Source organism: Brachyhypopomus gauderio, chromosome 7, assembly GCF_052324685.1.
Source record: "Brachyhypopomus gauderio isolate BG-103 chromosome 7, BGAUD_0.2, whole genome shotgun sequence".
Taxonomy (NCBI): domain Eukaryota; kingdom Metazoa; phylum Chordata; class Actinopteri; order Gymnotiformes; family Hypopomidae; genus Brachyhypopomus; species Brachyhypopomus gauderio.
This window is the reverse complement of record NC_135217.1, coordinates 26,226,793-26,239,254: the sequence shown is the minus strand read 5'-3', so window position 1 is coordinate 26,239,254 and position 12,462 is coordinate 26,226,793. Positions and strand designations below refer to the sequence as shown.

Here is a 12,462-nt window from a genome sequence, read left to right as displayed (position 1 = left end):
TTTGCAGGGCCCAAGGTTCATGAGACATGGCCTGTGGATGCTCAGTCATGTTTTTGTTTTATTTGTGTTTTGGAGAACATTTGAATAAATCTTAATTCAGAACAACATTAATTATAATATAATAATATCTATTGTTCATGGCTGCTTCCTTTACCTGTCATGGAATATAAAATGTCAGTGCACATCTGGGGTTTCTGATAGCTCATCGACTGTAACATTTGTGACGAGCAGGCATGACGCAGATGCAGAATACAAAGGGGTTTTAATGGCGAGAGTAAAAAACACGACAAAACACAGAAAACGGAGGGAGCTAGGCTAAACGATAGGGAGAGGACACCAACTACACGGGTAAGCTAAACTACAGGAAAATAGTAAATGCAAAAACCACAACGGACAGAGAACTATGAAACATACGTAAGGGGAGGTATATAACGAGGGGAGCAATGGTGCTGGGATAACAAATGTGTAGACTATGAACTAAACAGACAAAGACATATAAACTACAAGAGATTACCTAAGACGAGGAACATGCACAAAGTAAACACAAGCACGGAACACGGGGGAAAACCAAATCAACATCCGAAGACTAGAAACGAAACGGAGAGGGTACAAGGGCAAAGGCATGAACGGATCACAGGGCACAACCGAGGAACAATGAGGAACTTACGTGCAGGGAATGACCGACAAGGGAGAACAACACTAGGGGGGTTTTATACACAGAACTGGACGGTGAAACAAGACTCAGGTGTGTGCAAACGAGGAGGGCGTGACAGACAGACGGAGGGACGAATGGGAGCGGGAGCTAGGCGGGACCAGGGAGGAGGGAGGGGCTGGACGTGACATCGACTTCCGTAGAGAAGGTGAAAAGGAACTTCAGGGGGCCGAGTACTCCGTGGAGCATGGCCGTAAGGCTAAAGATGGACTCAGCAGCAGAGACCCTCATCCTGGAGAAGGTTCATCAGTAGAGAACCCTGACCAATATGGAACCATTATGCTTTTATCTCCATGAAGATGTAGAGCAAGGTAGTCAAGCTCAGTTTCTCCAGCATGTGCAGCTGTTTAATTAAGAGATGTAGCCTGTTACTAAATGTGGTAACGATTCTTAGATTCTTATGGAGATGTCAGGCTGTGGGTTCGCAGTGCCTGTAGTGAAGCATTTATGTTGGTAAAAAGTAACCCCTTGGTGGCTAAGCCACTCATGAGCTTAGAGAGGTGTGATTTGTGAGGACAGACATCCTTCACTTCACCAATGTCCTCTGTCCTCTAGGGACACACACAGGCCCCTCACACCTCTCCCTCCCGCCTCATAATGGCCGCAGAGCCTGAAGGACAGTTTAACCTCCCCGTTCACACCGCTATGCCTGCTCTGTCCTCTGGAACAAATGACTCCATTTCTGTTTTCATCCTCCTGCAGATTCTTCACAGTGGTTTATGAAAAGGTTAAACTTCCTCACAGCACAAACCAGTCAGTGGCCAGGGCTCCATAGCTTTGTTACAGCATGACACTGACACTGAGCACAGGGCTCTGCTGTCTCTGCAAGTCTATATTGTGTTCTCCCTGCACAATCAATACAGGGAGATTCAGACTACAACAATAACCAGAAGTGGTAGGATTACAACTTACAATTCCACTATATATATTCATCAGCCTATTAGGCATGGCTGTATAGTAGGTGTAATAAAAAAAAAAAAGTGTTGTGAAGTGTTGTTGTGAATGTTCACGCACACTGTGATTATAGGACAGGTGTCCCTGGTACTCAGAGTGAGGCAGCAGTTGTCTCTGGTCTGTGTGCTCACCTCTCCGTGACTTCTCTCTGGTCGAGGGTGGGGTACCACGCATTGCGCACATGCTAATAGCACTCACCGCCCTGCTTCCGGAACCACAAGTAGTCCTGCCTAATGAAATGTGGATCAGTAGAAGCTCTTTGTGAAGAAATGACATGCATTATCTGTCTTCCGTGAAGACTGCAGTGGTCATGAGCTTTGCGCTGTGGCTCATGCCAGCAATCGGCCACCCCCCCCCCCCCTTCCCCGCACGCAGGAGTGCAGACCTAACACACCATTACATAAAGCAGAACAATAGGATTGTGAAGACTTTAAGACCTGCAGTGACAAAGGTACGTGATGCTGGTGAGGCACGAAGTGTGGCCGATCTGCCTAGCGACTGCAATGGAGGCAACAATTGGATAGTTATGAACTAGCATGGAAAAGCCCTGTTTGCATCAGGTCCAGTTCATCAGTACATTGGATTTCTTACATTGACAGACAAATGGGCAATGGCATGTGGTAAGGGCACACAGTGGTTCTCAGACTCTTATTTTGATGCCTGTACTGAGCTATTTGTGCCAGGGGAAAAAATGCCCATTGCGTATGTCCATTGGAATAGGCGCACGTGTCAGGCTGTCTTTCTACACATCACAAGTCAGAATGCATTTCTACACATCACGAGTCAGACTGCATTTCTAGAGAACAGTTGTCAAATGTATTTCCAGATAACACACGACAGTCTGTACTTTCAGAGAACACACGTCACACTGCATTTCTAGACAACACACATCATAATGCAATTCATGCCAACCTGCATTTTTGTAAAAAAAAAAAAAAAAGAAAAGACATTTCAGCTGGCATTTCTAGACGTCCACAACAGTGTAGGATTTCATGTTCTACCATCTCTGACACAGCTGATGCAGCTCGTGATAAACACCTAATGGACCGAACCCGGTATGTTAGAGTCTGTACAGCCTGCACCCTGGAGTGTTCTGTTTCTCCACCCTGGAGTGTTCTGTTTCTCCACCCTGGAGTGTTCTTTTTCTCCAACCTGGAGTGTTCTTTTTCTCCACCCTGGAGTGTTCTTTTTCTCCACCCTGGAGTGTTTTGTTTCTCCACCCTGGAGTGTTCTGTTTCTCCACCCTGGAGTGTTCTTTTTCTCCAACCTGGAGTGTTCTTTTTCTCCAACCTGGAGTGTTCTTTTTCTCCACCCTGGAGTGTTCTTTTTCTCCACCCTGGAGTGTTCTGTTTCTCCACCCTGGAGTGTTCTTTTTCTCCAACCTGGAGTGTTCTTTTTCTCCAACCCGGAGTGTTCTTTTTCTCCACCCTGGAGTGTTCTTTTTCTCCAACCTGGAGTGTTCTTTTTCTCCACCCTGCAGTATTCCATTTCCCCACCCTACAACTCAATTTCAAATGCAGTAAAATGTTCTAGAAGTCCACAACAGCGTAGGATTTTGTGTTCTACCATCTCTAACATGCAGCTTGTGATAAACACCTAATGGACCAGACCGGGTATGTTAGAGTCTGTACAGCCTGCACCCTGCAGTGTTCTGTTTCTCCATCCTGCAGTGTTCTATTTCTCCACCCTACAACTTAATATCAAATGCAGTAAAATGCTCTACAGTATACAATCAGCATTCACTTCATTGGATAAATCTGATCGTTCCAAATGCTGTGTAGATGTAGAGGGTGAATCACACATGCTTCATAATTCAGCCAGTGTCTCAGATCCGGATGATGCTGGCCTGTTATGTTTGTGTGGCAAAGCACTCAAACTCAGCAGTCACCGTGGTGTTCTAATGACATCATCATCAAATAGTCATTGTTCAGCACTCTTCAGAACGACCTCTGTCAAGTCAAAGGTGACTGAGTCTTCTCACACCTCATAAATAACCCTGCACCTCTCATCTAAGGAACCAATCGCTCTAGATTGGGTTCATTAGCCTCCTCATTCTTCCTTAATCTGTTTCAAACATGTGACCTGAGGACCTCACATGCTGCCACTGATCCGCTGACCTTCAGGCAGAAGAACAGTGCGTTTACATCACAAGCACAGACAGGAAGAAGCTTCACACACACAAGTTACATTCGATTCTTGTTGTAAATAGTGACAGGCGCTTGAAATGCAGATCTTTAAAGACATGGCCTCTGACTATCTCTGTACTGAGAGGATCACTTTAAGAATTGTCACTTTCACACTTCTCATACTGGGTGTCCCTAGGCCATATCAAAAGTGTGTTTGACCAGACTTCATCAATGAACTGAAGAGCGGAGGTCTTCTGCTCTGCAGGGGAGTGGCCATGTGAGAGTCCAGAGAGAGAGCAGCCTCTGCCCAAAGTAATGAAAGTTTGGTTGACGTGACAGTCTTGGCAGGCCACACTACTCTCTCTTCAGTGTAATGTGTGGCTAATTTAGCCTAATCACTCTACACCACAGCATATGCAGTGTTAGAGTTCACTCTGTACATTCAGGTCAACAATCAATATTCACAATAGAGCCTATTGAAGATCAAATGTGCTCCATCAGCCCAGCCTGTCTACCCAGAGTGAGGCAGAGGTTTCATTCTACACATCAGGGTAAAATGTTCATCATTTGCAAGCTCTGTTGGCTTAAAGCAGTTTCAAAAAGCAGAAGTAGTTTGGTCAAATAAAGCTGTATGATAGATGTTCCAACCAAGGGCCCAGTGTTTATACTAGCTTCCTCTCACTGATGTACCGCGCTATGGAAAACAACTCGCATTTCCTGAACAAAGAGCTCTAAAGCATCCTCACTTTACGAAGGATTAAAATCATCATGGTATCCAATCATGCACTGATCCAACCACATAATAGCTACTTAGCCTGGGCATGATTCCACTGCAGCAACAACCCCCTCCGACCCCACCCTCACTAAGGTGATCTGTAGTACATAGTGAATAAAGCTCTCACCATGTGGATGTGGGTGGGGGGGGTGTCATCTTCCATCTGCAAAGACAGCAGAAGCCCAGCTAACAACTCATGAGTGAATCAGAGAATTAAGGCTTCATGATCAAAGCACTTCATTATTCCCGTGGATGTGTTCGGAGCGCTCTCCTGTCCAAGGTCGTCCAACATGACACACACTCAAAAGGAGCAGGAGTTGCTTCTATTTATCTGTTTTTGTGGCTTCCAGATTTCCCTGCTGAACCCACACAGTGTCTGGCATCCCACTCCACTGATGACAGGAACAAGCTTCATTTCTAGTTGACAGTTTGGCAAAGAAAAACTTCCCATTAAAAACTAATACATCTTTCTTGTAATATTTTGAGTCATTTTCTTATGTCTTGTTTAATAACACAAATATCAAATAATGGGAATTGATGTATTTTCTCTGTTTCTCCTTTTCTCAGATTCTGGCCATCATTTCAATCCTGTTTATTATTCTCTCAACCATCGCGTTGTCCCTCAACACACTGCCGGAACTACAGGTGATAGACGAGTTTGGCCACACTAATGATAACCCTCAGCTGGCTCACATAGAGGCTGTGTGCATCGCCTGGTTCACGATGGAGTACCTCTTACGCTTCCTCTCTTCACCAAACAAGTGGAAGTTCTTCAGAGGGCCACTGAACGTGATTGACTTAATTGCCATATTACCGTACTATGTCACTATATTTCTGACCGAGTCGAACAAAAGCGTTCTGCAGTTCCAGAACGTCCGGAGAGTGGTGCAGATTTTCCGGATCATGAGAATACTGAGAATCCTCAAACTGGCCCGGCACTCCACCGGACTACAGTCCCTCGGCTTCACTCTCAGACGCAGCTACAATGAGCTTGGCTTGCTTATATTATTCTTAGCCATGGGAATTATGATATTTTCAAGCCTCGTATTCTTTGCAGAGAAAGATGAAGACGATACAAAATTCACAAGCATCCCAGCTTCGTTCTGGTGGGCTACCATCACCATGACAACTGTCGGTTATGGAGATATTTATCCACAGACGCTGCTCGGGAAGATAGTGGGCGGTCTTTGCTGCATCGCGGGTGTGCTGGTCATCGCCTTACCCATCCCCATCATCGTCAACAACTTCTCAGAGTTCTACAAGGAGCAGAAGCGCCAGGAGAAAGCCATCAAGAGGAGGGAGGCTCTGGAACGAGCCAAGCGCAACGGCAGCATCGTGTCCATGAATCTGAAAGACGCCTTCGCCCGAAGCATGGAGCTAATGGACGTGGTGGTGGAGAGGAGTGAGGACAAACCTTCAATGGACAACCACCTGTCTCTCAGCAGGTGGGGCTTTCCCAAACGCACATGCTCAGACACCAGCCTGAGGTCTTTCGATAAAAGATGTCCAGAAAGCGTACAACTTGGACCACTAGAGGGTGTGAAGTCTTCAAGTCCACAGGACCTCAATGCTCAGAAACTGGAGGAGATGTACAAACAGATGACCTGGACACAGTCTCTCTCGGACCTCAGCACGGTGTCAACTCAACTTGCTGGTGAGGTAAAAGAGGAAGTGGAGATAGAGATGAAAGATGTGCCATCCATGACTGAACCTCAACCCAAGGAACAAACCATCACTGATATACAGATATCAAGTGCTGACAGCTTTACCAGTTGTTCTGCTGAACTTGGAGAGGTTGACAGGTCACTCGTTCTTCTCACAAGAGCATCTCAGCTTCAGCAAAGACAACCTGAAGTGCCTCCAAGTGCTGACGTCCAGCAGCTCACACCATCCGACACAGCTGACACAGCAGGGAGTGACGAGGTTGAGTATGCGCCTGACAACCAATTCACAAACCAGGTACCATCCATGGAGGAGGATGGGTGCTTTCTTCAGTTTGAGGTCAATTCCAGAAGTTTCCAGACAAAAAGCCTCAAAATGAACTTCATAGAGACTCCTGACGAAGTTCCTCTCACACCACCCAATACGTCCTCTCCTCAGGATAATAGCAGCAGTCTTCTGGAAGAGGACTCCCCACAGAGAGAGAGCTCTCCCCTCTGTTCAGATTCAGAGCCACTGGCAGTAATCCCAGAGGAAGATTTAGTCCTCTCCCCAAAGCTGCTGGCTGGTGATTACCATCCAGACGAGACTGTATTGCTCCTAGGAGAACAGCAGGAGGTGGAACAGTCGGAGAAGGAGGCAGAACTGGAGAGGAGCAGTCAGTTCACGAAGATCCACGAGGAGAAAACTCTCACACAAGAGGGCGGAGCTGCAGTTCCTTCAGCCAGACCTCCTCCACAGAACTCCAGCCTGGACACAGCCGGTGACAGGGGAGAGGGCAAGCCAGACACTAACCAAAGTGGACACAAGGTGGAAAACCACATGTTTACACCAGAGATCCATCTACTGCCAGGAGAGGGCAGTCTTTCACCAACTTGCGAGACCAGCATGTGACTGCGGACACTGGAAACTGAAAGACAGAAAGGGCGTAGAGGTGACGGAGGAGATGCATGGCATGAGCAGTGTGCGTTAATAGTCTCATTGTCTGTAGAAAACAATGCCCCTGCAGAGGAGACTGGTGGAGGATGTGGGTGGGTAAAAAAACAAGATCATTTAGAACGTATTTATCCAACAATGAAGAGATTGCAGACATAACTATACTTCTGAACTTTGTTCAGTTTTATTTTATAGCAACCATGAGTCATCTTGAGGGACACATCTTGAAAAGCATGCATTTAAAAAAAGCCATTTTACGGTGCTTAGTTTGCTGAAAGCACTTCACTGTAAACACAGAGAGGACTTTGTTAAAGATGATGCACACCGCCACAGAGGACAGAGGAGATGCCTAAAGGTATTTTTTGCTCAGCTCACAGGAAATATTGTGCTTCAAAGACTGAAAGATCAGTTGCAAAATAGCAACATACTGAAACATATCATTAGGCTACTTTACATGGAAATGCAATGTGTACCATGACAAAGATGTCTTTTCTGTTAGGAGTTAAGCATAATCTGGATTTTTTAATGATTTTGTTCTGAATTGCCATGTGCTTGCCTATTCAAGTTAGTGTCGTTTACCAAACACTTGGACTTAATGACCAGAAGAGCCAGTGACATACCTTAGAACAATCAAAACTTCAAGCGGTAGTGATAGATCACACTGTTACACTGATAAAATGGTAGTGATAGATCACACTGTTACAGTGATAAAGTGGTAGCGATAGATCACTGTTACAGTGATAAAGTGGTAGTGATAGATCACACTGTTACAGTGGGAATTTGTAGATTAGAAGTGTTAGCCAAAGTTCAAACTGGTGGAGACACAGTCAGAGTCAGGCTTTAACATGGTTTTACGACTCAACTGTACAATAGCACTACAATAAAAACATAGTTGCTTTCAAGTAGATTGTCAGCATTTATCAATAAATAACCCAGCAAGTGAATAAATAGTTCTGGTCATTAAATCTTGTAAATGATGTTCACATTGTTTTACTTTCTTATTCAAATATTAGTAAGAAATAATATTATGTGTTAAAGGACCAAAAAGGCATACCATTGAAGCTTCCTCATACCCATTTAAACACAAGCAGAATTCAGAATTCAGTTTAGGACTAGTTCATTGTTATTAATCAGTTATTTACATTACATTCAGAGTTCAGTTCAGGACTAGTTCATTGTTTTTAATCAGTTATTTGCATTACATTCAGAATTCAGTTCAGGACTAGTTCATTGTTATTCATCAGTTTTTCGCATTACATTCAGAGATCAGTTCAGGACTAGTTCATTGTTATTCATCAGTTATTTGTATTACATTCAGAGTTCAGTTCAGGACTAGTTCATTGTTTTTAATCAGTTATTTGCATTACATTCAGAATTCAGTTCAGGACTAGTTCATTGTTATTCATCAGTAATTTTCATTACATTCAGAGTTTAGTTCAGGACTAGTTCATTGTTGTTCATCAGTTATTTGCATTACATTCTTATTTCATGACATTGCACTCACCTGTTCTCCTTCTCTTGACTGCAACTCCAATTTTATCCAGTCCTGTCAATCATCAAGAGTACTGAATAGTACTGAATATTGTTTCTACTGTGAATTTAGTAGTATCATGCTAACCAAGCTGATTTCAAACTCAAGCCCAAAGTTTTGATTTGTCACATAAAAACAATACTTTATGTTGCCTTTATTTTAATACTGCTGGACGAATGTGTGTGTGTGTGTGTGTGTGTGTGTGTGTGTGTGTGTGTGTGTGTGTGTGTGTGTGTGTGTGTGTGTGTGTGTGTGTGTGTGTGTGTGTGTGCACATTCCTTGCTTTGGCAGGGCACTCGGTTGATCGTAAATGATATTGTGTTCAGGACAGTCCCAACTTAAGTAAACATGAAATTGTGATTGATGAGTCTTCAAAAAGTGGGAGAGCTCAAACAGTGAGAGAGCTCAAACAGTGAGGTAGCTCAAACAGTGAAAGAGCTCAAACAGTGGGAGAGCTCAAACGATGATAGAGCTCAAACAGTGGGAGAGCCCAAATGATGATAGAGCTCAAACAGTGGGAGAGCCCAAATAGTGGGAGAGCTCAAACGATGAGGGAGCTCAAACGATGAGGGAGCTCAAACGGTGGGATGTTCAAAGAACGAGAGAGCTCAAACAGTGGTAGAGCTCAAACAATGAGAGATCTCAAACAGTGAAAGAGCTCAAAAAGTGGGAGAGCTCCAACAGTGGGAGAGCTCAAACAGTGGGAGAACTCAAACGATAAGAGAGCTGAAATGTTCCCTACAGTTTCAGCTGGGGATGATGGAAAGTGCAATACAGCATCTACTGCAATCTATGCAGGCCAAGAATTATGGCACCTTATTTACAGTCCAATGGATTTGTAAGTGTACAGGCAGAAACTACACTTGTATTTTTCAGATTATATATCTTTAATAATTGAAAACAGTGTTACTACTGCTAATAAAAGGCTTATTTTACTTCAGTACTGTGTGACTGTTACAGTCACTCCTGTTAAATAATAATTTTAAAAAAATCTTCAAATCAGATTCTGTTTCGGGATGTGCTGTCAGAATAGACCTGGTTGGGCCTTTTTTAATGGTGTAAAAATAGGCTAAGATATAAAAATATTCAAAATGGCCACACACAATGTTTCATGTTTTTGTGAATTAATACCGACAATTCTATTTTTTCTAAACCAAAATGAAGCACGACCACGTTTTCCTGCCGTATGGTGGTTACGATGATGTGTGCCTGTTTGTGAGACCTCACGTTGCTTTGTTCATATAGCACTGTACAGAAAAATCTACTTTTTATAGAAAAAAATCAGGTCTTTAAGTAATAGATATAAGTAATCTTGTTGAGTTCTCAGGTTTTCTACAGAGGTGATGTACTGCTAGAGCAGGACTGTTTGTTTTTTCTTTCATATAAAGATGTCATTTAGTTCCCATTTTTAGGCAAATGTCACATATTTGTCTTTGTTTCAGCAGGCAGGAAAAGACAACAACTCTTAAAAATTCACAACCACATCACTCGTGTCCACACATACACAGCGGTTTAAAAAGTTTGTTTCTTTTTAGGTCTTCTTTTCAAAATAAGGTGGTATGTCTTTTAAAACCTATAAATTATTTTGTTTGAGCATTATTTGTGTCATGTGAGCATAGAGAAAATCTTCCATAACTGTTCAAGGGGGTAATCAAGGAATCTGGTTCGATCCGACTCTCTCGGGACGGTGTCTCTGTGAGCTAACGCAGACTGGAATCCAAGCATGTTTCTCATTACATAATCATTTGTGAAATCTGAACTCATTACAATAAGTGTTTGCTTTTATTGAGCTGAATAAAGAGTCAGGCGTTCCCCGTGTCTGTGTAATCCCGATCTCTGTGTCTGCGTGATCCCCTGATCTCCAGGGATCCCCTGATCTGTCTGTGATCCCCTGATCTAAAGGGATCCCCTGATCTGTCTGTGTGATCCCCTGATCTGTGTGATTCCCTGATTATTTCACAGCTCTTCCAAACATGTCTGCCATGTACTGGCCCCCGTCTCCACGCACTGCCCAACTCCCCACATACTCCCCCACTCCCCACATACTGCCACACTCTCCACATACTGCCACACTCTCCACACACTCCCTCACTCCCCACATACTGCCACACTCTCCACATACTGCCCCACTCTCCACATACTGCCCCACTCCCCACATACTGCCACACTCCCCACATACTCCCCCACTCTCCACATACTGCCACACTCTCCACATACTCCCCCACTCCCCACATACTGCCACACTCTCCACATACTCCCCCACTCCCCACATACTGCCACACTCTCCACATACTGCCCCACTCTCCACATACTGCCACACTCTCCACACACTCCCCCACTCCCCACATACTGCCACACTCTCCACATACTGCCACACTCTCCACATACTCCCCCACTCCCCACATACTGCCACACTCTCCACATACTCCCCCACTCCCCACATACTGCCACACTCTCCACATACTCCCCCACTCTCCACATACTGCCACACTCCCCACATACTGCCACACTCTCCACATACTCCCCCACTCTCCATATACTCCCCCACTCCCCACATACTGCCACACTCTCCACATACTGCCACACTCTCCACATACTGTCCCCCTCCCCACATCTTCTGCCTCTTTATTATTTTCTCTTGAACTCATTTGACTTGTTTTACTTTGGTCTTTATTTGATCTATTTGATCAGTGTGGATCTTCTGCAGTTACCTTTGTGCTGCTGACTGCTTCTGCACATCTTTGTATGCATGTTGAAATCTGTACAATTTTGTGATCACAGAATACTTTGTTATGGTACATGTATGTCAACATTTCTGCAACTTAAGAGAGCATTGTTCCTCACTACGTCTATTATTCGCATATGCAGAATAATAAATAAATATGTATGTAACTCACTGATTTGTCCTGTGTGATACCCTTTTAATTGTATAAATATTCTGGAGGAACCATGTCAGTGGGACATGACAATAAGAAGAAATTTTTTCAGGATCTAGTTTATGTGGACTACATCCTGTAAGCCATAGCAAACTGGCCTGGGATTCACACTGGACAGACATGCCTACATACAGGACACACCTCCACACAGAATGCCTCTAAGAGCAGTTTCCCAGATTCCCTGAGCATGAATGATTCTATATTCTCTGGACTCCAGCATTTCTTATTTGTAGTGGTAATCATTTAATAAATAAATAATCTTATATGTTTAATCTACAGACCTTTTGTTCTCTATCAGGAATTACTGGCTATTCACAAAGTTCCTTTGGCCACATGGTTCTAGTGCCTGAAAATGAGCGTGCTTACAGATGTTCACTACAGTTCTGCAGTGCTTTCATGGCTCCCTGCTTATTACATATGTTGGTAGTGACTATCACATGGGCCTGGAAGTAAAGATAGCGGGGAAAGGTCTGACTACAGCTCGATTAGAGGTCCATATTAGAATATATGAAGGGTTTTTAGGCCATGTCAGAGCAGTTTAAGTGTGATGTGGCTTGCAGTAAATTTGGCTTAAATGGGCATGTCTCCAGGATACAATTCCTTCATATGAAGTTTTTTGAAACTCAAGACACACAGGGTCTTCTGTGGCATACCTCCACAAACAGCTCCCCTTTACCCCCCCACACACACCTCCTCCCCTCCACACACACACCCCTCCCACACCTCCACACCATACACACCCCTCCCCATTACCTTGCCTCCACACAGCCCTCCCCTTTACCTCCACACACACTTCCTCCCCTTACCTCCACACTACACAACCCCTTACCTCC

The 12,462-nt window shown here is 44.2% G+C and overlaps 1 protein-coding gene across 1 annotated transcript in view; it reads left to right on the top strand.

Annotated features, from left to right (window-relative positions):
• The window catches only part of kcnb2b (potassium voltage-gated channel subfamily B member 2b), an 80,048-nt gene extending 68,459 nt beyond the window's left edge, over window positions 1-11,589 (top strand). Inside the window, exon 3 of the mRNA XM_077012866.1 lies at window positions 5,135-11,589. Within this exon, the coding sequence (XP_076868981.1) occupies window positions 5,135-7,120 (1,986 nt within the window). The 3' untranslated portion in view covers window positions 7,121-11,589. The remainder of the gene's footprint in view (window positions 1-5,134) is intronic.
• Window positions 11,590-12,462: the final 873 nt, after the last annotated feature.